Here is a 26,455-nt window from a genome sequence, read left to right on the forward strand (position 1 = left end):
AGCTCCAATCTATCAGCAACCCTTCAATGGCTTCGTCTGCATGTTGTCATCGGTCCACAGAAAAATAAGCTTTGACAAACTTAAAACTAAACAGTTAAGGCTGCTACTAGCTCACATTTATTCTCTTAATCATCTTTCACGGTCGCCATGGCAGCAGAGCACAACACTGCATCACGTGGGGCGGATGACATAACCTCTCTTTCCAGGCGCCGATTTGCTTTTTCCCAGAGTAGCACTATGTACCACAGACCTGGCCCACTGCTCTGCTTTTGTGTTTCTTCCCATATGCGGTTGAGGTAGAACAAACTGATTGGCCAATGTCAGCAATTCAACAGCAGTCCTTCTGGAATACTCATCTGATGGCACCGTTTCCAAAAGAAATGCTCTCACCTTATGTCAAAGTGGCAGGTTTTCCCAGCGTGCTGTTTTCCATTCTTTTAATAATGCTCTTCTCTTTCCTTTTTCTTTTCCTTCCGTTCAGTCCAGCTTTCCCTTGTCATTTTCCATTGCATAACTGTAGCCGCTCTCCGTTGGTCCCTCTCCTCTGGCCAACAGCTTAAAAGGCTCAGAAAGTCCCACCATTATTATGACTTCAACTTTCCACTTTATGTGTGTCCTAGCAGAGGGAACAAAGTATTATCATTACAGTTAGCATAGTTGTATGATGTAACCTTCTTTAGTGTGCGCTGAGTAGAAATCCTTGTGCAAGAGAGTCGCATTGAGTGTATTAAAAGCAAAAGTTGATGATTAGGTGATATAGTCAAACAGTGGACCATAAAATACTCATGTTTTTCTTCTTTGACGTTATAACCAGATTACACTTGGAGGGAATCATGCACTTTAAACCCCATCCATCCACTTTCCAGGCAGTAATTTAGTTAATTTACTTTCGTTTCAGTGACTTTAACTGAGCCTTGTTTTGCAAATTGCAGTGTTTACTTTACATGCAAACCCCCCACCATTTTCTGATTCTGGTTGGTGGCCCAAGTTCTTCTTAAGGTCACATAGTTATTTTCAAATTGTGAGAAACTATCATAGAAAATAGCTTCTTAAAACAATTGTCTAACTGAATGAGAGCTTTTTAATCTGTTGCATTGTGAAAAGAGTTAAAGTTGTGCATAGTGACATAGGAACTATAACATGGTGTGCTTTAATTTGCGAGTAAAAGAAACCTACAGTAAGTCAGTGTAACAATAGGTCTAATCCATATTGAAGAATAAGCAAAATTCAGCATGTCAAAGATTGTGTCAATAACTGCAGAGCTCATTTTTTTGGTGCAGCAATTTTGCATCAATTTCAACACTCGTCTGAAACTCAAATCTCTTCACAATCCCCAAAAAGGTCCTTTTTTTCTGGAAGTGTTCCTGTGATGTTTGAACAACATCACACTGCAGGCTGATCATTGTCATGGTGCCACTTGACTCTATTGACAAAACAAGCTGGAGGAGTGCTTTATTAAATCCAGATGAACAGTTTACAAAGTTTACATGTGAACTCAATTAACAGTCGTGGAACAGTTCGCAAATAAAACAGAGATTAGAGAATCACTCGGGTTATTTCTTAATAACTATGTTGGTGTTTTTATAAAAAACTTTTTCACCAAGTGTACGTGCGTCGGTAAAAATACACGTGTTTGATTGGACAGAATCAAGTGACGTCAGGTTTCAGGAAGAAGGAAGTCCCCGACATTGTCGTTGGCGCAAAATATGAAGTTAAGAAAAACAAATAAACATCATGACTGAAAATTATCCCAAGTCCAAACTTAAACGAAAGAAATCTTCTGTAGAAGAGATCCATCCGGAGATTTCTTCCAAGATAACTCCGAAGAGGGATTGTTCAACATTGTTCTCTAATGACACTCCAGCAGAGACAGATAAGTATGTGTTCGTTTAAATCTCTATATAAAAGCTAGATTATAAATAAAAACACCCAAGTTCAAACAGATGCACAAACTTTCTAAATTATTTTATACATGATTCCGCATTTTATTTTGTGGACGTTGCCTGTTGAAGTGTTATGAGAACGAACTTCTATTGAAATAATATCAGTAATATAGGTGTTCTTGCTTTATTGCTTAAGTACATGGTACTAAAAGCAAAATTGAAGCTATTCTACAAACAAGTAGGTGCCACTGGAACATTCGGCATATCTGTGATCTAAATGCGCAGTTATTTCGTTAAATACAAAGCTAAACTATAGAAAAATGCCGCACGTCGTTCTATCTCATGCAGGGAACAGAAACGGAAGATGTATATTTTATATCTGTATAAAAGTGCAAATAATACTTGCCGAATGAAAAGTGAACTTATAAAGCTTTTACACATTTTGAAATGAACGCCAACGTGCTGCTCATTAGCCAGCCAACAGCATTAAACTGTCAAATTCTAGCGTGGGGTTTTCCATTAGAAGAGAAAGCATGGGAAAGAGGATCAGTGTCATAACAAAACTTATTTCTCATCTCTCAGAAAGCAGACAATCACAGGTTGTGAAAACCCATACCCTCAAAATTAAATGAAGCCACAGTGTTTTGGAAATAGGAAGAAACATTCACTTGGGCTTTTGTATTACTGATTTTAAGCCAAAGGGGGTTTAGAGTTACATTTTCTCTACTACAGTCTAATCTCCTTTAACAATGGCAACAAGAACTTTATAATGTAGGAACCTTTACAGCAATGTTGGATTCTTCAGGTGTAGTTTTATACATTTATAATTTAGCTCTAGGCTTTAAGCTAAATTAAAGCTTTTTTCTCTCCAGTTTCAAGGAGAAATTTCTCCAGGTGGAAACACCTAAATAGGATCACAGTAGTAGTAAAGTAATGACATGGGAGGGCACTCGTATGTGGCACAACCATACATTAAATGAATTACACAAAATTGTACAGTAATCTAAGCCATTATGCACCAGTAAATCACAGAATTTCATACAGTTTAAATGCTGGAGCTGCATTGCTTATGAAAATCCAGGTACATTCTACAGTTTACCATTTTACACAAGGTAGAACCTGCATTTGTTTTCTTCTCCTGCACAGCAGACGCTATATGCACTAGATCAAAGCCCTTTCATGGTAACAACATGATTGACAGATTCAAATGCATGCAAAAATGATTCAAAAGCCCACCTTGTCATATTCTGCACACTCATACTGGGTGATGGAGATTAGCAAAAATAATTTTATACACCCAGAAAGTCTTGATAAAGTCAAAGGGTTAAAAATCAACAAATTTCTTGAGTTGATGCATTAAAGTCAGAAACATTCAGTCGAACATGGGGCCAGAGCTGCATTAAAGGTTAAGAAACAGACTGAACCCATGGCAGCTGTGTGAAACAGACGGTATGTAATATCTGGTGGACAGGTCAGTGTTTCCCGCTGCGCCGTGGTGGAACAGAGAGCAGCTGCCTGCTGTGGAGAGTCTGTGGGTATTGACACTGAAGTCTGCTCTGCCGTACCTGGATAACCAGCAATGGGATCTGGTTCCCGATCTTCCACATCCATCTACAGCGGTATGTTACTGTCAACTGTACCGCAAACTGTTCCTGCAGTGAACAATAAATCTCACATTAGAAAGACACACATTCACACACAGTTCAAAATCCAGATGTTTAAAAATGTTGCCATTTGCTTGCACAGATTAATGATATGCTTCAGTCTGAGTCCTGGAGATTGGAACTACAGTTAAACATATTTCTCTCCAAATATATAAATAATACAAGCAGCCATAGAACATCTTTCTGTAGAATATTAAGATTTAATCCTGTTAACCTCAGGAATCTTTGGCTCCAGCAATACTAATCAACTCAGCTGCCCTTTCATTCAGCTAGACGAGCAAAAGCTTAAGAGTTCAAGTCCATTCTTATAATAGGGACTAGTTTGAATCAGTTTTTCTGACAACAGGGAATAAAGAAACACATTAAACATAAAATACTCACCACTCCTTATCCCACCAAATTATTAATTCAACAAATGTAGTTTAACTTGTATCACAAGAATAAAGAAACAACAACAAAAATATATTCATACATCATCATCAACATACAGTTAATTATTAGACTATGAAATACAGCAAACTTACATATCATTTGTACTGTCCAAACTACTAAAGGATGAAGCATTCACATTAAACCAGTCAGTTTCTTTGTTCAAGAGGGATTACCACAGGTGAGCTGGCTTTCTAAATAGATTCTGAAGCTCCACCCATACAGGAAGCAGTAAGGACAGGCAGGGGACTGATGGATATGTAGTGTAAATGCCAGTAATTATGTGTCTTATCTAAAGAATTATGGGATGTTGGGGTGTATGTATGGGATGGCATGTTTTAGCACAAACTAAATAGAATTTGTTGTAGTTTAAAGTAACTACAATAATTTAATACAATAAGTCATAATTTTTAAGAGTAAAGAAACTTTTTTCACACCATTAAAGGATAATGCTGGTCATTTTACTTTCACTGATTCATGCAAATCAGGACACATTTTAAAATATTTAATATAGTGTTACTATATAATTTTACTTTAATTAGGTGTAAAAATGTGGCTGCTAAAAAGCTCTTCAGTTCAAAATGGTGCTGGTACTGAGTCTGCAGTTTTTGTCTCTGTATCACATTAGAAACCAACAACATGGAAATTAGCTGAACAACGGTGGTGTGACCTCGATGAGGAGGTTTCTCCCTTTCCTGAACCTACTCCACTTTCTCCAAAGAATACACCGAGTTCAGATTCTCTCAGGCTCAGCACCTCCCAGCAGGACCTGTCAGTACAGACCAAACCTGTACCAGACCCACCTGACAGACAGCAGTCATCTCACAGCAAGCAAAGTCACGATGGTAAAACAACAACTCTTCAAAGTCTCACCAAAATAACACGGCCATCCCTCCACAGCTGGCAGGAGGATGCATCATCAGCAGGATGCTCAGAAGTTAGGAGACAAGAGGCGAGAAAAGGTAGAGAGCAAGAAGAACCACAGACCAGAGCTGTCAACATACAGTTTCTGACAAACAAGATGAAGGAATCTGACTGCCGACATTCCCTACAGAAGGAGGATGAAAGTAAAGAGGAGGTGGTGGAGGATAAAGTAGTAGAGGAGGCACAGGCAAGTTTCAGAGGAGATGGAGGAGCAGCAACTGGAGGAGGAGGAGGAGGAGGAGGAGGAGGGCTGCAGAGCTGCCCCATGTGCCTGATTGTGTTCCCTGCTGGGTAAGAACTACAACACATTTTCAATTTCTAGGGTTGGAGCTTCACTCACATTCAGTATACTGTATGTACTACACCTTTATGCTGACTTCTTGCACCTTTAATAGAAACAGAAAATGAGGTATCTAGAAATTCAACTAAATTAACTCTTAAGGTAAAACACAATAACTGGCTGCTTAAGAGTCAAAGTCAGAGCGTATTGGAAGAACTCCACTCTGTAAAATCACTGATCCACCTTGAGTGAACTGTGTGCATCTGTACTTTTAACAAAAGTAAATTGTAAATCAAAAAAATTAAATTTAAATATCATATTTTAAAAAATGTGGATAATATATAAATATAATCCTCCTTATATGGGAGAACCGAATCAAATAAAATCCAGATTAACAAACATAAAATACAGACACATACAAGCTGTGATGTGATACTAAAATCAGAGGAACAGCTAATCTAAATAAATTTAAATAAGTGCTTTTTAAAGGTGTCTACAGTGTCCATAGATATTGGACTGAAAGGGAGAAACTTCTTAAGTTAGGAGCTCCAACCTCCAAACCTTTTGTTTGAATTGAAGAACTTTAATTTGTCCTGGCAACAATCTACAAATACAAGAACTAAAACAGTTAAAACACGGGAGGATCTATAACGGGGCAAGTCCCTAGCTGTCCAACAAAGTCCAACACCACAAAGGCATGTATTATGTTTAAAAACTCCAAATGACAAGTGAAGATAATTGGATGAAAATGAACTAGATCGAATCTGGAACAAGCAGCAAACCCTGATTAAAGGAGCTCAGATTTCTTCTGGTAATGTGTGGCTGCACTAGTGTTACGTAAGCAGGTGAATTTGACCATGCAAAACCCCAAATGTAATCACAAGAATCTTCTGCTGGAATCTGAATTTGACAGCAAGCCAATGTAAATAAATCAATACTGGCACTTTGGACCAGATTTTAAGTGGTTCAGGTCTTGATGAGGCAGGTCAAAAGGGGATTGGAATTGAAAAGACAAAATGCAATAAACAAACTCAGCACACAATGGACTTGAGTTTAGCAATGTTCCTCAGCTTGTAGAAACAGGAACAACACATTTGTCTTGGCAGTTCAGTATTTAGCTGCAGAAACGTGTCTGCCATCCCATTATTATAGAATCCTATAGAACATTGTTAAACGAGATCTAATTTTGTTTGCATGACAGTGGTAGAGGACATCTTTAAAATGTCCAAACAGAATCAGAACAAACACCCTGTGATGTGAGGGGGTGAAACATGTTGAGTGAGATAAAAAGACTTAACTAAATTAAAAGCAAATTTATCAGGAGTATCATCGGTACGTCTTGTCTAAAATATAATCACATCCCTCGGTTGTTCTGAGTGAATTTACAGTGTAAATTAAATACTATTATTGATGTTTAATATTGTTATTCCTTCAGCTCATGACTCAAGTAAGTCATGAGCTGTTAAATCAGCATTTCTTTATTTATTTATTATTAACTTTATGTTTTGCGCCTGTCTGTAGGATTTGAAATAAGTGAACTTAGTGGGAAAAAGAAATATAATACATTTCAAGTACATTTTTAATTCTGTTTAAAATTCTTTGTGATTATTTTATTATTATAAAATTGTAATTCTGTGACCAAATACCTGCAAACTAATGACTTTACCATGACCCTCAGCTGTACTATATGTTAATTAGTGAGCGTAACACTTAGCATGCTAATGTTAGCATTTAGTTCACAGCTAACTGCATGGCTGTAGACTCTTGTCTGTCCACCCAGACAATAAAAACACAGTAAAGCAGGTCTTAAACAAGAAGGATCTGATTTAGTAAATGTTTTTAATATTTGTTTTGATGTGACGGCAGCTTTTGCGAGACAACAGCAGGCAAAAGTTGAAATGCTTTTGTTTTTTGTATAATTCTCAAAGTGTAGTTGATATTTTATCGGGATACATATTAAAATTGTTATTTCAAACGCCTGATACATAGGATTTGCAGCACATGCCTGTGCCACAGTTATTAAGTATGTGAGGTGTAACCTGGATGTTTCAGTGTGTAAGTGTGTGTTTGTCAAATGCTGTCGGCAACAACAGCAGAGCTCCTTGTTCTTGTCTCACCAGGTTCACCCAGATGGACTGTGACGGCCACCTGGCCCAGTGTCTGTCAGAGATGAATGTGGACGTGACCTGGTGAGCCTACAGGACGCTACGCTGGCTGCTGTCCAGGAGCTACGAGCAGCCCAGATGCTCGCAGACTCCAGGATCCTGTTGTGAGGAGGACACACCCAGAGAGCAGCTTGCACAGAGAACATTCACTTTTCAATAAGGTACTGACTCTCTACTGTGAGAGGGACTCAAGGACACAGTGGTTTTTACCTCAAGGTGAGCAACCTGGACGTTTACCTTCAGTGAGGGGGAAAACACATGGGGTGAGATTAATATTTCGACATCACAGATAAGGGGTAGTTATGAGAAATTGGCACTTTGCAATTTGAAAGCTTTGGCCACAATAATTCTGACTCCTCCTCTCAGAGGACCCTGCTGTTCCATGTTTCAATTTATGTTCTTTATAGTCTCTAGATCCCAAAATTTGATTCTTAAACTTTTCCACTCGACCTCGATGCCTTTGATTCCAGCTGGTCAAGAGGATCTCCAAACTAAAATGACAAACCAACCTGCGTCCTCCTCTGGGAGATGAGACCAAAATAGAATTGGACTGTTTACTCTTCACAAAGCTACTTTCCCGAAAAATACGTGAAGTTAGACTCACGCTTGTTTCTTAGGCACAGTTAGACAGCTGCACAGAAACAATTTCTGGATGTTATCAGCATTGAGTGGAGTTATCAGGATAATCTCTGATCACAGCATGTTATCATTTTACTAAATCACCTACTGCTGTTGAAATAAACAGTTTCTGTCATTCAGGTGTTTGTTTCTCATGTGGAGGGAGTTTACACACTGAAGCATCTTCTTAGAAATATCTCTATTTTTCTGCTATTTTTGAACAATGTTTTTTAGTTTTAAATGAATGCATAGGAAATGAATCGACTGAAGGAGCAGTATTATGTGAAACGTTAATCGCTGTGTATTAAGTCGGGAGCTGTGGGATGCGTGTTGTTATCTAAGAACAGAAACAGGAGGAGGCCTATCTCTGTCTTAAAAAAAAAACACCTACAAAGCTCAATAATTAAGATGTCGATCCTTGTCGGTACAGTTTTGGGGGAAACTATTCAACTGTTCAAACAATTTTTTTTGGTGCAGTGTCTTGTTACATCGAGTCTGTACAGATCACATCTGGCAATGAGCCCTCAGCCAGAGGCACTGAGTGATATTATTCAGCTGAGATAGAACTAATTATCCAGTAATCAGAAGAGGTGTTGGTGTATTTTAGGTAGGCTAACTGTTTCCCCCTGCTTTCAGTCTTTATGCTAAGCTAGGCTAACCATATCCAGAGGTAGACTGATATAATAATTTTTGAAATACTTTATCGGGTAATGTTTCTCCTGTGTCACACTCAAATTTGAAAATTGAACCATCTGAAAAATCAATGATTACAAAAAATTTCTATTTAGTCGAAATATATTTATATATATTGTGAATTTTTTGTTTTGTCCTATTGACTTCCTCCAAATGTGCTTGATTTGTTATCAGCCACATGGAACGTTACATGAATCTCCGTATCAGCCTTAATGCAGATCTCTTTTTAAAATATTAATGTTTAGTAAACAGCTCAAGTTTTTTTATGTATCAAATAAACAAGCAAATTGGAGTTAGGCGATTAATATCAGTTAATTGCCTCTTCTAGTCTTTTAGAATGAACAGTGTAAGTGGTGATCAGAGGATGTGCTGGCTCGCGAGGCCGCATTAACATACGGATACAAACAAGGCACCTTTAAAGTATTTTCTGCCATCGTCTGCAAAAACAAGGACTCTGTTCACGGAAAACCAGTATCGTTTTTAATAATTACACATATTTACAAAGATGCTGTGAAGCAAAATTAAGCATATCCATCCAGCATTATGTTAGAACAAAAATCATGGACTAAGTTCATTCATTTTTAGATAAAGATTCACGTTGTTTTGCTTTTAAATGGCCTTCACTGTTCTGAAATGTGGTTTCAAGGACTCCCAGTTCAACCATTGGTCCCTCAATAGCAAAGAATGCCACTAGTGTCTGACTTGGTGTACAAAAAGATCAACAAAACATGACTAATAAAATGCAGTGTGTGTGTTTTCGTTATGGTGAACTAATCTGACTGTGGAACTGTTTATGCTTATGTCTCCTCTGTCTGTTTCTTCTCTGCCTTTAGCTAATTGAGACCCTGAATCTAATTAATCCTATTATGTAGTGACAAAATTAGCACAGGTCCGATTTCATCAAATAATTCCCAGCCCATAGGGAGCTCTTCTTTCCTCGGAAGTGCACAAACGTAGAGATTAACACTAAGCTTGTATCAGAGGCAGGGGTTCTTTTTGTCAGTGACTTTAATCCATGCTCGTCGTTGATATTCACAGAGGTGTTGTGCGTGTTTTTGATTTTATCACAGACTCTTAACAGCACTAGACTTTTAAATTTGGTTACAAATATGCTGCTTGCTGTATACAAAGGTGGCAGTATATGAAATTTAAATTGCCTGAAATAGAAACTGCGTAAAACTTCACTGTGTACAAATAAACTAATGGGTTTTAGTTGTTTTTGTACAAGCTCTGCACCAGCATGTGTGGAAATGAAAAGTTCTGATTTGGAAACACTTTGATGAATCATCATGGTGCAGAAATGAGCTAACGGCTTGGCAAGCTGAGCCTACAAACCACTAATGTTAGAGAGCTGACCACCATGTGTTGGGCTGGCTTTACACTGGGCAACTGTTGTGCTGTCATCTGCAGGTTGCAAACTCATCTAGAATATTCAAAGTTACATCGACCTAGTTTGTGATCAGGACCAGGTATAAACTCAGAGGGTAAAATACTGATGGTGACACAATACTAAAACAGTAGTTTCTGCCAGTACCTTACTTTGAGGAATACATCTTTTAACAGAACTACTGTTGTCCACAGCTATTGTGGAAGCTGCTTACTTAAAGCTACAATACGCAAGTTCTGGAGATGTGAGAGCCGCTCAGTTACGGGCCGCCCAACCACATCTAAACTTGCTATCTGGTGACTCAGCCATAGCCACATGTGCCAGCAGCTAATACTAGGTTGAAGCCTCGATGTGACAACAGAAGCACTTTTGTGTACACAATGACATCCATGACCTCTCACCCATGACTATCACCTTCTCCAATTGGGTAGGTCACAGTAGCCTTTTTACAGCACCTCCACATTAAGATACAGGTTTTCGAGCATACTTTAAGCATGTTTGTGAGGTTTCACTGTCAATAATCTACCAATATTTAATACAGTATTAAGTTAAGTCTTTAAAAATAGTTTAAAATGTCTAAAAGTGATGACAAACAACCACCACAAGTACTAAAGTTATGGACTGTCAGCTCGATTTACATTGTTGGAGCACTATGTGGAATGCTTACTTCAATTTGAAGTGAAGAAAATATCAAGTACCAGCATTAAATTATTACTATTCATGTGCAAACATAATGAAACATAGTGCTGCATAAAATGACTTGATTCTGAGAAGTGTGGGTCTTATTTGTCAGCGCCATTACTAACATCACAATTACGTCTGTCCTTTGCATGTACACTACAGTCACCTGTGCAAATAAGCTTACGTTCTATCCCAGCACCGGCTCAGCTGTCTGTCAGACAAGTACACAGACCCATCCACTCAAAGGCTTGATGACTACCCTAAACACACCTTCCTTTAGCATAGTTTTCAACTGCAAAGTGAGATTATTTTCGTGTGGACCTTTAGGACTAAAAGAGTGATCTCACATTTTAGGTTGCACAGGGCTGCTGTTGCATCCGAGTTGCACCATGTAAAGCCAGCCTTAAAAAAGAGATGGAAACACACAATGAGCCCAAAATAGGAATGGAGACATGTTCCCACAAGGCAGAACAACCAACAGGTCACATGATATTTTCGACCGGCTGCAGATGGTCACGCAGTGGCAGCTGGTGTGGAAGAGTCCGAGCTCGGCCAGCAAGCCTGTACGCACTGTGGAGACCACAGCCAGTGAACTGCTTTGTTTTTCAACTGAAGTCCTGATATCATGTTTTTCTAAAGCTGTCACACGGTGATTGGCAGCAAGTCTATCGTGGCCTTTATACAACTTTATAGTGTTTTTTTTTTTTTTTTTTTCCTCAAACAGTACTGTATAGATGTTAACTGCTGTATAACACCCATCTGTGACATTTCAAAATGCTAGTTTGGCATCAGGAAAACTTGGTAAGCAGGACACTCATCACTGTAAATATCTACACATCACGGTTTACCCCTTCTTGTCTGTTAGACAGCATTTCATCTCTTACTGCCACCAGTTTAAGTCACATTTGTTGTTGCTCTTGTGACTTTTAGACCAGTTATTATCAGTTCTACGCTGATGCATTAAAAATAAAAAGATCTAGTCGTAAAGACTGAGGCAGGCTACTGTGCTCCAAAAATATTGATTTCCCGCAGAAATTTGAATAGTTTGGATGAACCCTGGCAGAGTGTAGCCATGGCTTCAGATGGCCTTTACCTACTGAAGCCATGATGGGTGAAGAAATATTCAATAAGAGATAAGTGCAATCAGAGACAATATGATTAATTTGATCTTTGAGGCACTTCTTAAATAAAAAGTAATCTCCCAGTTAGCGTTTCCCCCCCATTTGTGGAAATCATAACAGATAACATAAAGAAAAGTTTGTGATTTAGGATGTAAATGTGCCACTTGCATCAATAAAAAAAGGCATCATCAATTTTTGATTCACTACCTACATTATAGTACACAATAACTTATTTTTTTCCTTCATCATTGTACATTCTTGTTTTGTGTGAGGCGTGTCCTCTTTAAACTCCTCCCAAGACAAGAAAAAAAAAAAGTGCATGTAAAATTTCTGAACTGTCATATTCATCCAGGGATGTGAGACGGGTCGAAATGTGTTCACGATGGCAGGCACAGAATGAAACAGTTCTCTGTTCACATTACAAAACCAGTCGTGCTCTGACGGGAGAGAAGACATTCTGAGGGGAGAAAGGACTGGAACTGAAGGAGAAAAAGAAAAAGGGGGAAGGTAACAGCGGGAAATGTTCTTGTAGTTCAGTGTCTTCGTCTTTCTCGTGGATACCAAGACAGAAAAGCTTGGTACCCCCGCAAAACAATCACACTTATCCGAGAAGCAAACTCTCCCATTCTCATGCTTGCTTTGCCTTGTCGACAGGTCCAGAGAGTGAGTTCGTCCTCCCTGTTGTCCTTTACTCTCCCCCTCCTCGCCTTTCAAAGTTGGCTTGCGAGTGGTTTTTGGCTGAGACGGCAGCTTGGACAGACAGTAGGTGGGCGAAGGAGGAAGCTGGTCTCTCCTTCATACAGACTCTTCTGTGGATAGCAGCAGGGGGTTGATGTATTCAAATCCCTCAAACTCTGACTGGTCTATTCTCTTGATGACGTCCCTGAGAAGAAGGAGATGGAAGAATTAGGTGTTGATTCATCGCAAACCCAAAGCACAACACACTCCTTAATAAATGTGTCCTAACAAAGGCAAGGACAGATTTGAGCTTTACGGATTTCCCTACCACCTCACTCTGTTTATTAATCAATATGATGCAACTAGGTAGTGATTTAGTGCTAAGCCCTGCTGGTTATCTTAATACCTCAACCCACTGTACTTTCCAAGAATCGATCCACCAGCTGACACACAGTAATAAATAGGGCAACATTATGTACCAGGAGCTGCTGTGTTACTAAACTTGACCAAGTGGACTAAAAGGTGCAGTAGCAACAATTGATCTTAACACAGAACTTTCAGTTCATTCATAGAATTGCTGCGATTGATTGCTGAGATTCACTCACAGGTTTAATTTTGGGGGGTTCAGTTTTGATCTGAAAGTTTCCACTGTTGCAAGTTGCCTACCACACAGAGATACAAGACAGGAACAAAATGTGACTACCTCTGTGTGGACACATTTTGGGTGGTGCACATCAACCCTTAATACTATGACAACTTTCTCCATCTTTCCCTTAAAAATATACAGTATACAACGTGTGTCAAATGCATTGTTCTTGAGGTCGAACAGCGCTTCCTTCCTCAAAAACATTTGAAGCTATCAATCATGAGAATAATGTGAAAGTCGCCAGAAAGGTGTATCCTGTTATTTGTGTTTCAAGATATGAGCTAAATTGGCCCAAGTCAATAAACTTGTGATCTTCTTGCACGCAAGAAGCGTTCAGGCTAACCTCAACTAATCATCATCAGTGTCTCATCAAAGGGTTGGCCTGCCAAGTTAAGACTGGATGGAACAGATACAAAACTGAGATGCAGAGAAAGAAAGTTGAATATACTGGAATGATAATTAAAGGCAATGAGGAAGTATGAAACTAATTTCAACAAATCCAATCAGTCACTCGAAAACCTGAATTGAATAGTCATAAAAAACATTTTACATTATCACCAAGGTACATAATACCCTTAATGTAGAAATTACATTTTATTAAAAGTGGCTTTTTTCAGAGAAACAATTTTATATGTCAGTAAAAATGCAGCAGCTGCTGCTGTTTGTTGCTTAATTACTTAATTACATATTGTATTTTGCTTTCGTACCTGTAAAGTTGCATTGTGTTAAGCTTGATGTCTGCTTCATCAAATCTACACCGACCTATGACGTCAGCACCACGTAGTGGCAAAGCCTACAACATAAACTGCATAACTGACCTATTTCTCTGCACTGACGTGTCTGTGCTTCTCCGCACTGATGCTGCCAAAGCGTTAGCTGGTGGTGGAGTTTCTATGGCACCGTTGAGCTTCTTCACTACTGAAGTGAGTTTTTTTGGTGTACTACAACCCAGTAAGTGCTAATACTCTTGCTATTTGGGTATTTACTGTTTTTATAAGGCTAGATACATGTTTTGTTTTCCACCTCCACACTAAACAAGATAGTTCCAGATCTTTCGTTATAGAGCAGTTGAACTCTGAAGTTTTTGTTCATACCTGCTGTTTCTGCAACAGTGCATCAGCTGGGAACCACCTGACGCACGAACTGGAGTTTTGTAATTTTATTCTTGGTATAAACCCTTAAAACCCTGGAAAATGGCATCCCTTAGTACATGATGTCAAGTGAGACAGAAAGAACATGGTTTAGACTAATCAGTGGAGGAACTTGAACTGCTTTTTTGTTTCCTGAGTATGCTGCTTCCATTACCAGGGGCTTAATCACAGGTAAATGGAGCGGAACCCCATAACTAGTGGGCTCAGAGTGGCTGGGTAAAAATAAATATACTCCCTTAGCAACACTGCTGGCTTCTTCTCCTGCAGCAACAGGCTGTTTACTCATCTGCGTGTGTGTGTATGTATGTGTGGTGATGGTAAGACAAGGAACCGAAGCCCAAAAAGGAGGCCTCTCACTGGGAAAAGCTTAGAGGCTTTCTGCCTACAGACACTAAGCAGAGCACTTTGAAGTTAAAACAATAGGTGCGTTCACTGGACTTCCCCCTGCTGTACCAGGTGGGTGGGGGGTCTCACTTTAGGGGCCACCGGCAGTGTCAAACAGGTTGCAGATCCCACCCACATAGAGCGCCAGGATAAGTGAATGAAATGTTACACTGTCTTTCTCTCAGTTTGCCGGATAGAATACCGAGGAAGCAAATATTTTTCCTCCATCTGATCTCATGTGAAGTACTCTCGCTGTAGGAGTAGGTCAACCACCAATACAACAATTAGATTTAGAAAATGGTGTTTTTCTATTTCGGAGCTAACGATAGAACAGAGAGGCAGAAAGAAACGCCACAGAGAGGGACACACAAAGGAGACGGGAGAAGCTTTGGGAGTTGACCAAAACAAACTGTGTTCAACCAACGTAAATGTTGCCTTTTTTTCCCGGCTTGGGTGACTTGAAAGCATTACCAGATGCAGAATGACGAGGAGAGAATGAAGAAGGGACAGAGGAGGAGGGAGTGAAGTGGGAGGGACAGAACAAGAGGAAGGCAGAGAGGTTTTTTCTGAGCACTTTTATTTAGTGAGAGTGAATTTATATTTCAAAATATAAAACAGGGAGAGACATGTTTTTGACACATGCTTTTGTTAGGTTTTAACTTAAGACAAGTTAAAACCAGTTTTAAGGAGATCTCGCCATCTATCTATTGACAACATTATGATATAGATCAGTCTATTTTTCATCATTTGAAGATGATGACCTAATCTTTAAAATTACATTAAAACTGATAAAAGCAAGAATAGATGCGTATATACAATCATAAATCTGCACAATTAAACTTTTTTTTCCTATAAAATCTTTTATTGTCACATTTGTCGTCAGTTCGACAGATGGAAACTATTGCATGTTTGTATTTTTTAAATGAACTGCACTGAATTAGTGGATAGCAGTAACTATTTGTTATGTACCACTGGTTGTTCTGGCAACAAATCATTTGGATTCTGAAGAAAACTTAAAATCGTGATGAGTCTCAGTGAAGTTCTGGAGGTATTATAGTTTTTGTATTCCTATGTAGGTTTTCAGACTGATATCCTCAGACAGTGTAAGTCATGCTGGATCTAAAAATATGTTTCTCATGTCTGTGTGTTCAGATGCAGCTTAGTTATTTTGACAAGTGGCTGTAACTAGGTGCTAAGAGTTTTAAAGAAGCATGCTGTAAAGTCCTTCGCGATCATGTGTACTGACAGGCTTCTGCCACAACTCTTACAGTTTGCAAACCTCTGGAATATAGATGAAAATTTTAGTAATGAAACTGCTCTAATGTTATAAAATGCTTTTACCTGCCTAAAGTAAATCAGACTCAACTAGTCAAAAACCCATCCAATGTTACGACACTGCTAACCTCTCTATAGATGACATCTAAAAACTAAATGTAACTGAAATGTCACTGATGAAAACAAAGCTAAACTGTCTTTGGTGTAAAACTAAATGTAGACCAGCTAGCTAAAAACTAAAATACATCCAGTGTGGCTTTAGAATAATCAACAGGTTCCCTGGGGAGACTAGCGCAGATCTGACGTCATATTCATCACATTTAAAGCCCTAAAATCAACCACCAAGGCTGGAGAAGACAAAAGTGTGTTTCCTCAGGTCCTGGCTGGGGCTGCCATTTTCTGAGATATGGAGCTGGCATAGAAAAACTAAAGCCTCTGCCCCCCCTTCCCTCACCATGCTGGCAAAGACCCCCAGCAATCCTGGCTTTTAATGTCGCAATGTAAATCTCTAGCACAGAGCTTTTTACCCTTCTCTCTCCCTACGGCTCTCACTTCTCTTTCTTCTCGTGCCAAGCCCATCACGAGTGGGAGAGAGGGGAGACTGGAGAGGTTTGTGAATCACCCCGTCTTTGCAGGAGTGGGCGACGTCAGCCCCTCTCCTTGGTAACAGAGGGAAAAGAAAGGGATGGGGAGATAAAGTGTGAGACGCAGGGAGGAGGCGTGCTTCTTCTTTTGATGTGCCGTGCTGTTTGATGCCAGGTTGATATCTCCACTACTGAACTGGCAGGGTGCTCGCCACCCCGTCCTCCCACTCATATCCTTCCTCCCCTCACTGTACAACCCCAGCCTCTTTCACAATTGCCTCCTCAAAAGTCTGTCAGGGACTCCCATCATCAAACCCTGTCACAAATGAGCCAGGATAAGCTTCAAAAGCTGTCTCGCTGCAACCCCTTAATGAGCTGCGAGGCTCACCCACTCCCAGGCTGGTTTGAACATCAGCGTCGAGTGAACAGCACCTTCAAACTGAGTGAGAGCCATGGTAGCTACCCAAAGATGCCGTATGCCATGGGTGCAGAGCATGATGGGCATTTAATAAGGCTCCAATTAACAGCGTGAGCTTCTGTCAATCCGTGTCCTGCCATTTCACAATAGTGTGGTTGTTGCTATACACTTTCAAAACCTGCACAAGCAGAGAACATCCATGTTGGTGCTTCTGCCAGTCTCCACTCCACCCAGCTGCTAAGTAAGGTGCAGTCAACAACCCCGCTGAACTGGCAGTGATTATACCATGCAGAGAGCTTGAATGTCAGATGGTATTTATTATTTTGGAGAAACAATCCCAATTCTATTTCGTTGGAGACCAGAGTGAATTAGATTAAGAAGCATATGTATCAATAACGCATGAGCACTAGAATTGCTTTGCACTAGCGTGATCTATTCTTCTCCTATGGAGAGAGCAAGAATGTTAAACCTCACAGCAGCATTAAGTTGTGTGTTAGGTGCTGCCTGGATCTTAAGGCTTCATTATGCTGCTCGTCTGATTGTCTAATAATGTTGGAACCCCCCCCCCCCCCTTTTTAGTGTCTAAGAAGGCTGTTCTGTATCTTTCTGAAACACCACCTCTATAAATCAGGTGTGCCAGTAAAACAGTGTGGACTTCATTTACTCATTGTGCTGCGATGAAGACAGTGAAAGACACACAGCTTTTGGACACAGATCTGGAAGCGGTGTTTTGGACCCTGCCTGTCATACTTTCGAATTTAGATGTGGTTGATGACGCACTTCATTTCAAGCATTCTGCTGGTGCACTCAAAAAGTTATATAAATATGATGGTATCAAATGAATGCAACAATGGCTGTAGTCAAAACGATGACGGTAAACAGTGTTATCACTGCATTCATCACACTTTCCTGAAATACTACGATTAGTTCCAAAATACAGAAAAATTCTTGACACAATGATTACCTTGGATTTTATTAACCCTGCAAGACTGAATAGTGAACCGTAAGCTGTATCCAGTAACAGGAGTGTTTTTCTCCATTGGCCTGTCCATGATCTCTTACTGACAAAAAGGATGAAAAATGAATCATGTTAAACCTTTTTTCACTGTCTTTGCTGGAGAAAGATTATTTTTGTGTGCTAAACTGAAATGCATCATTTCTTTCCTCTGCTGTCCTGGTACTTGTTTTGTGTACATCAAGATACGTTCTGCTTTGCATACATGCAAATGAAGCTATAAAGAACCAAAGTCACGAGATATCCAGGAAGTATCCTAACTGTTCTGTGAAATGATTTGGCCTTTTACATTCCTATCTCCAATTTATGGGACATTATGGAGGATAATTAGCAACATGAACTGGAGTCTACAGTCTTTAAAATCCTTTTTTCTAATCCTAAATGTTAATGCTAATAAAGATCAAGATTCTTTTTAAGTGCAGTGTATTGAATTTTCAGTTAATCGGCTTCTTCTGAGCAGGGCTGTGGAGAAATGGCTAACATCAGCCCAATAAAAGCTTTGCAGGAAAAATATAAATGTTGGAGCCTGAAAAATCAATCCAGCATGGATTTAAATGAAAATGTTGTCTAACGTAAGCCTGGTAATATCTATTGGCAGGGTCTGTCAAAGCCTTATGGAATCCATTTTGTGATGGCACAGTGGAAAACAGGCTGTGCTTGTGTTTTCATGCTGTGGCTGCAGACAGTCTTCAGCAGCGGAGCCTGCACTGTGTGTGTTGTGGTGCCAGATCTCTTCAGCCTTTTCTCTCCAAAGTTAAATCTTAAACAAGGACTCCCGTCAGATCCTGAAGGCTACATGTTTGTACTAATCAAAACAATGTCCCCGATGGATAAAGACGTCAATGTTGGAAACTCATGGGGGTAAGGGTCTGTGTTTTTCTTTATTGGATGCAGAAGTGTTTTGTTAGGATGAAACAGCACCCACTGTGTGAAAAATACACAGTGTTAGAGTAAGAGTTGTTCTTCAGCCTCTGTTCAACCATCGTCAGCTGAGGTGTACACCTTTTACACCTGCACCACATAACTGCAGTCTACGCCCTAAATAAATGAATACAAATAAAACCTTATCTTTACTGAAAACATTAGAAAAATAACTAAACTACCTTCACATTTCAGAGTAGAATTAAAAAAAACAACACATTCAACATTTTGTCAAAAGACGAAAAATGGATTTGTTGTGAACAGGAAGAACATCAGTCACATCAGAAACTCAGAAAAAAGATGCAGTTCCCATAAATATGTTAAAACTACAGATCCTGTATCTGTAGTGTTACTGCTGTTTATTTGAAATGACACTAGAAGGAAACACTTATAATTAAAAGTATTAACTTTAAAGAACTGTACTGTTAAATGTTTAACATCTGAATGTATTTATTAATTTTACATTTCCCAGGTAAAAGGTTTTTTCCCTTCACCTTTAACACAAGTTTGCAGAGGCTAGAAACCCATTTGTCTTAAGTGTTTTTACAGTTAATTATAGTTACAGTCAAAATACAATAAGCAGCATCTTCAAAAGCATTATGATGATTGCTGTGGATCAACTTCATGGATCTTTATATCCAAGTGTGTTGTTTTTCTCTTTTGACTAATAAACATGGGAAGACTGTTTGAATTATTCACATAATGTTGACTTGACTTGATGAAGATGAAGATGAAGATGATTACTTACTCATCATCTGGCGTTAGCTGCACTGGTTCGTTAGTAAACTGTGTGTCAAAGTTTTCGAGGCCGTAGTCATCAGAGATCTGAGGTTTGAAGGGCGGCGTGACCTCTTTCTTCTCCAGCTGAAGAAAAACAAACACATAAAAATGTATTATGCACAACAACTGTTTTTATTTAATAATTGTGAGGAGAGGCAATGCAGGGAAAAGGTTTACAAGCACATTGTGTGCTTTGTAAAGTTACTGTACAAGGACCGAGGTTTTCTGTCTGAAAAGCTGCACAAACCCTGTCACAAGGATACGTTCTATTCGAGTAGAAGACAGGACGTGCAGCTCTGCTTTGTCAAACTAAAGCTCACAAGAACTGCTCTTACATCAAGCCCTGAAAAACTTCTATCTCTTCCTCTTTTCATCTGAATAGCTGCTTTCAGACATGAACTGGAACCCTGAACAGGTCTGGACTTTAGCCTGGTGAGCTGCATGTGGGAACGTCGGTGGCCGAATCAGACGGCCCAGAGGTTATCCTGAAGTCCAGGTAATGTCAGAGTGACATGTTTGATATGTCACGTCACCACCACCTCTTCCCACCTGAGAACGCATTTGACTTCAACAATGTCCCAAAAGCAAAATCGGATGACTACACATCTGAAATCACCAACTCCAGTGATATTCATAGGGTCTATTTATCCAGATGAGCTGTGCCTCATCCACATATTGTTCTCTAATCAACTTATTTTCAGTTTAATCTTTGTTTTACTGCAGAAAAGATTTATATTTATTATATAAAAGTACAAAGTATATATAAACTTAAAAAGTGCCAAAAAGTGCTCTTTCAGACTAGCATAGCTAAAAATACAGTATATACCATCAACCACCTTCTTGTATTTCAAGTATGAGTCTTACTACAGCCCCATGAATGTTGAGACATAAGTTGAAGCCTAATGTGACTAATTACAAATCTTTGAGTGGAGCTCACTGGTTGAGCTGGAGGTTTAGTAAACAATCAACAGGCAGCACAAATAATTAAAAACACATCTTAAAGCCACCGTTTTGCACTGGGTGTCATGATCCTTCATGACTTAGAAGTCCTGTGGCATCAAATTCACACAAACCGTCTCCTCTTGTCTGAGCACCATTAGATACAGTGAGCACCAACCATTTATTTTACATTTTGAATTTTTAAATCTGCAGATTTTACTTTACATCCTTGGACATTTGAGAGAATAAAACAGTCAGAGTTCATAATAAATGGCACATCAGGCAAGTTAATGCACTGGGGCTCTTTTCCATATGGTGAGATCTGCCACAGTAAGAGACGGGCATGTTGTTGCTACAATTCTCTGTGGCAAAGAAGACAAGACTGAAAAAGGGAGAGAAAAACAACAGAATGGAAAAGGTTCAGCCAGCAGAGTAATTGTGCCCATGTGATTCAGCCAGGAGAGTTTTTGTCTGGTTTGTTTCCATGGTTTCACATCGGTCCCTCATCCTGTTAAAATGTGCACTGAGAGAGGACAATTTCTGAGAACACAGTCAACACAATGCTTTCCATGTTGTTTTTGGTTGTTTCCTCAATCTCTAAGTATCTACTGGCTTTAAAATCCTGGTTAGAAGCAGCTTAATAATGTACATTTCTTTTGAAATTGATATAATTTCTATTTTTGTAGACTTGTACAAGCAATAACCCATAATGACACAGTGAAAAATCCCGTTTCCAGTGTGTTGTAGTTCCAGTGTTTGGAATCTTAATTCAGGACAGTGTAGAAGTCCCTTTGGCAGAAATGACAGGTTCAGTCTTCCTGGTTAAGTCTCTGGAGCTTCTCTCAGCTGGATTCGGACTATTTACCTCATTCTTCCTGGCAGATCGTCTCAAGCTCGGTCAGATTAGATGGAAAGTATCTGTGAATTGCCATCTTTAGGTCTCTCCACAGATGTTAGTCTGGGCTTTGGCCGGTCCACTCGAGGATGATCATAGACTTCTAGTGAAGCTTCTTCAGTGTCGACTTAGCTCTGTGCTTTGGGTTTGGTTGTGCTCAAAGGTGAATCGTCACCCCAGGGTTAGATTGAGTGAACTTTGGACCAGGTTTCCTTCAGGTGCCTATCCTTTATTCTTCCTTCTTCTCTCCATAAAGGTGGCAGATCAGAAAACATTCACGTTTTAGTGCTTGTATATTCAAAGGCACTGACAAATAAAGTGTTTTGTTTACTTACGACGACTGTTTGGGAATCTGTGAAACACAATTTGCTTCATTAGTGTTTCGAAGCTCTTCAAGCTTTTCAAACTGTTACAAACAACAGCAAACCACTCTCTTTCTCTGCCTCTCCCCATCTTCCCCCAAATTTCTCTCTATTTGCCAAATTATTTTTCAGCTTTCCAGTGCCTACCTACACTCCGTCAGTTCACCCCCTCACATCCTGTCTCCATCTTTCTGCTTTCCTCATTAATCTCTGTCTTACTCATTGTCAATTCTTTTATCTTTTCACATCCCTCTCCTCTCTCCTCCTACTTCCCCCAGTCTCTCTGATGTGTGGTTGGGCAGGATGAAGCACCATGTGATGGTGATGAGGCGCACGGAAGGCCAGGAACAAGCCGGTCATCTTCACACATACGGGAAGCATCCCTGAGACCAGAGGGGCACATGAAAGACGAGTGAGCCCCGGGGTTATGCAGGCGATTCGTGGGCTCCAAGATCACAGCACCTGTTATGATGTGTCTGTGTACATGAGCTGGTCTATTCCAGAAGCGTCAGCAGGACACGATAAGACGGTCACGACAATCACTCTGATCTGAGGCAGCCATTAATGTGACTGGACACTGAGCACAGTGAACAGATGTGAAGCTGTGTGTCACACACAAACTTAAACTCTATCATTTAATCTCACATGCAGAGCGGTTCCTTCCTCTCAGTCATCCTCCACAGTAGAGGAGAAGTAGTTCTCCATAAAAACAAGAAGATTAACACCCGGGAAGCCGAGAGCCTTCACTTCGCTGTTGGTTTAATGTTTTTCTCTTTTATCACGTCTTGCTGCTTCTTGCACAGATCTGCTGTCAGACAGTGAACGAGCGAGCTTCAGTGGACAAAGGGACATTTTTGCACAGTGATGTGTGAACAGACTCGCTGTTTATGTTTGTGTGTTTGTTGCGTTACCTCAAGTGACTGCTGAGGTCTGTGAACATTTTGAGCTGTGACAACAAAGTCAGACTGTGCAAGACACGAGAGCAGTCAGGCAGGAGGACAGGTTTTAACAAGCCGAACAGCTCAGTGGAAAAACACAGTGCGTGGTACAGAACAAAACACTGACGATAAACCTCCACAGGAAGATCCACTGCTTCTTCTCTTATATTTTAACTGAACTTTAGAAGGTGAACAGAGTAACTAGACTGAGATTGAGTTCTCTCAGCAGTTCTCACACTTATGCTTTTAGATGGCTGCAGAGATTTAATGAACTCTGAAGAGATTCAGTCATTTTCACTCATAAACTCTGGACGATGTCTGAAGAATCAGGTCCGGACATTGTCTAAAGTTTCTGTTGCACACAACAGGATATTAACTGTGTCAGATGCATTCTCACTTGGGGAAATAGACGGTTTGGTTTTGGAGAGGGGTGGTGCCAGGGTAGAGCGTGCAGGAGGCACGTCTAAGCAGCACCAGCCACATGATTACAAATGTGTTATTTACATTGTTTTGTGAGAGGCATGGTGCAACGCCAGAAAGTACCTTTCCCCACACTCTCTTAGTTACCTACAGGGAGGGGGAGTGTCGTCTACACACCCACTTGCTCACTTCCAGATAATTAACTGCTGTATTTGTACATGGGCTCAATCAGATACTTCTCTTACCTTCTACTAGGGAAGTGGTAAGGTAATGTCTGTTTAATGACCAGGCACTGTCAGTGAAGGAAAACAGATCAAGGCAGCAGTGGGGAAGTAAAGAATTAGCTAAATGCAATGATTTAAACACTAGCACAGATTTTCTACCTATTTACAGACTCTGGATTGATTCATTGAAATGGTTTATTTAAATGTAAAGATTATTTCATCAGTGTAGTGCATTTGCATTTACGCAGTTTGTTCTTCTTGATAATGAAGAACACCACTAGTGCAAGAGAAACAGATGTGGTTGTGTGACGCCTACTCTCAGTATAAAGACCGAGGCACATTTTCCAGTTCTAAGAGTCAAAGTAAAACAATTCACAACAGTGAAACTGGCTCTCATGACGATGGCCTCAGGAAATGAAGGAAGGTAGCCTCTGCTGCAGAGTTCATTAGCGTTACCGATCTCAGGAATCACTAACTAATGGCACCTTTAGAGCCCACGTCAATGTTTCCCGGGGTAAAGTAGCAGACACATATCGGCATTAACTGTTCAGAGGAGGCAGCAAAGAAACCACTACAGAAGTACCTTTATCTGATGAGACCAACTTTAAGAATCTTAGTTCTTGGAGGAAGAGGTGTGATATTGTGAGGGTGATATTGTGAGGGTACTCTGCTGATGACACTACTGACTATTTCGAATTTATGACAAACTTTTCAACAGGATGATGACGCAAAGCATCTCCAAGTTAAGTAAAGGCAGTTTGATCAAGAAGGAAGGTGATGGAGAGCAGATGATTGCTCCCACAGTCACACAACCAACAAAATGGTCTGGTATGATTTAGACCGCAAAATGAAACAGAAGCAGCAAGTGCTCAGCATATGTGAGAAGTCCTTGAAGCCTGTTGGAAAAGTGATCCACGTGACTGCCTTGTGAAGTTCGTTGAAAGACTGCCAAGACTGAACAAAGCTGTTATCAAAGCAAAAGGTGGCTACTTTGAAGAATCGAATCTTTGTTTGCACCTTTTTTCTTATTATTTTGCTTATTAATTCATATTTTTGATGTTTGCAATCTTAACATTCAACTTAGGAAATAACCGAAACAGAGGCGGAACACCGAATGAGAAGGTGTGTCCAAACTTTTGACTGCTGCTGTATATCAACCTGACACTTCTCTGGCAGGAAAGAACTGTGCAATTGGAGAGGGGGATAAAAGAGGATGGCAGGTAAATGATATTCAAATGTGTCATCTCTTCAGAGAGAAAACTCAGCACTCCCTCAGGAACTGTCTTATGAATATTAATATGTGGTAACAACAGTAGTGGCGTGCCAGGCCTGTCAGGTCTGGAGACAGGTTTCTAGTTTGAGGGCAGAGAGCGTCGCTTCTCCACCTCTCACAGCTTTGTCAACTTGTTTTCCCTCTGCGCTACATGGGAGCTTTGTCGCTGGGCTCAGGATTTCTCTCTGCTTTGATTTCTTTTCCCAGTTTGGCTTTGGTGTGTACTTCACAGACACCGTGGCAGCCCTCATTAACACACTGACAACTGTTTTTTTCCCTCCTCTTTTATACCACTATACTACCTGCCACCCCTCCTAATTGTCCCATGAGGGAAACAAACACTAAGAAGAGTGAAATGGCCTTAATTCATCTTAAATGACCATTTGCACCAGTGTCTGATGAAGTAGCACATGAATGGTGCTTTTATTTAGTAATTGCCCACTGGAAACTATTTTAATTTGGAAAATATTTAATCTGATTTAATAAAATAAAGGTGTTTTTTTTTTTTTGATTATACAAAACATAACAACTGTAAAATATGATATATATTCTATTTTCCAACAAAATGGTTATGACTGGGGAACAGAGCCACCCCTAATTAGCGCGTAATAACTGACTAATACAATGAAACTAGATCTGATACAGTCATTACTTCACATTTAATATCAGTACATAGTTGGATGAATCATAAGCATTCGGTTACTTTGTTTGGTAAAATCTTTAAGATAGACTTTCTCTAAATATGTCAGAACTTTATTTGCAAGAACATTTTCACATTATTATGCTGAATCTTCTCATATAATACTGTATGTGAGTGAAAGGCACAAACATAAATTCCACATTTAAACATTTAAAGCTGATGTCTCTAAAATTACTCTGTAAATACATTTCATTTACAAAAATGTCACCATAAGGTAGAAACAGAATTCCACATCATGGAAACAACTGATATGATTCTGTCACAAAGTCCCTGACCCTCATTCTGATTAAGGGTCTTCGTTCGAACAGCTGTTTTCCTTCTGTGGATACAGGCGTGATCTGTACATGACTCATGCTACAGCACTGGTCCTCTGTTGAATTTAGTTTGTGAAGTGAACCAGAGTTAAGAAGAAACAATTCTAAACTGGACCTAATTTCTTAGATGAGTCATGCATTTAAAATCTCACTACAAAAGTAGCCTGAACATGTAGGGCACCCACTGACGCACAATCACAATGCTGATTTCTGAGGTCTATTACCATCTTTACTGGGTCACAGTGTTGTGCACGTTGTCGGTTATTATTTGCAGTTAGTTCGCTCAGCACCACTCGTGAAAACTCAATATATTTAGACTTTTTTCCATCTTATCATTTGGCAGTGGAAAGGTCCTTAATGTTCTATGTCTTCTATCGTTTGATCAAATAATTTTGTGCGTCAGATCTACGCCAACGATCAGCAAACCACAACACACACACACTAATGTTTTAGTTAGTGTGAATGTTAGAAATTCACTTTTATTCGCACGAGGGGGGGAGCACTTCTCTACATACAGCAGTAGTCTCCACACACTGTCTGTAGCTACACTATATCATTCATTTTTCAACATTTAGCACAGATGCACACACCAAAGGCTCCACCTGACTCGTGCCTGATCAGACTAAAGAGGAGGGAATGCTCCCTGGAGTCTTGATATGTATTTACAGTAGACACAAACTAACACGTCTGACA

General features: G+C 39.8%; 2 protein-coding genes across 6 annotated transcripts in view; one reads left to right on the forward strand and one right to left on the reverse strand.

Moving 5' to 3' along the window:
- Positions 1–1,681: 1,681 nt before the first annotated feature.
- si:ch73-70k4.1 lies at positions 1,682–8,099 on the forward strand. Its single transcript, XM_026368914.1, has 4 exons — positions 1,682–1,877; positions 3,355–3,502; positions 4,605–5,191; positions 7,301–8,099. The coding sequence occupies exons 1-4, from the start codon at positions 1,735–1,737 to the stop codon at positions 7,371–7,373; spliced, it is 951 nt and encodes a 316-aa protein (XP_026224699.1). The 5' UTR covers positions 1,682–1,734; the 3' UTR covers positions 7,374–8,099.
- Positions 8,100–9,113: 1,014 nt separating this feature from the next.
- The window catches only part of prkcz (protein kinase C, zeta), an 84,693-nt gene continuing 67,351 nt past the window's right edge, over positions 9,114–26,455 (reverse strand). For all 5 annotated transcript variants that reach the window (XM_026368909.2, XM_026368913.1, XM_026368911.1 and 2 more), the window contains 2 exons: positions 19,666–19,781; positions 9,114–12,728 (listed from right to left, as the gene is read on the reverse strand). In XM_026368909.2, the coding sequence (XP_026224694.1) occupies positions 12,641–12,728; positions 19,666–19,781 (204 nt within the window). In that variant the 3' untranslated portion in view covers positions 9,114–12,640. The remainder of the gene's footprint in view (positions 12,729–19,665; positions 19,782–26,455) is intronic.

The sequence above is a fragment of the Anabas testudineus genome, chromosome 7, assembly GCF_900324465.2.
Source record: "Anabas testudineus chromosome 7, fAnaTes1.2, whole genome shotgun sequence".
Lineage (NCBI taxonomy): Eukaryota > Metazoa > Chordata > Actinopteri > Anabantiformes > Anabantidae > Anabas > Anabas testudineus.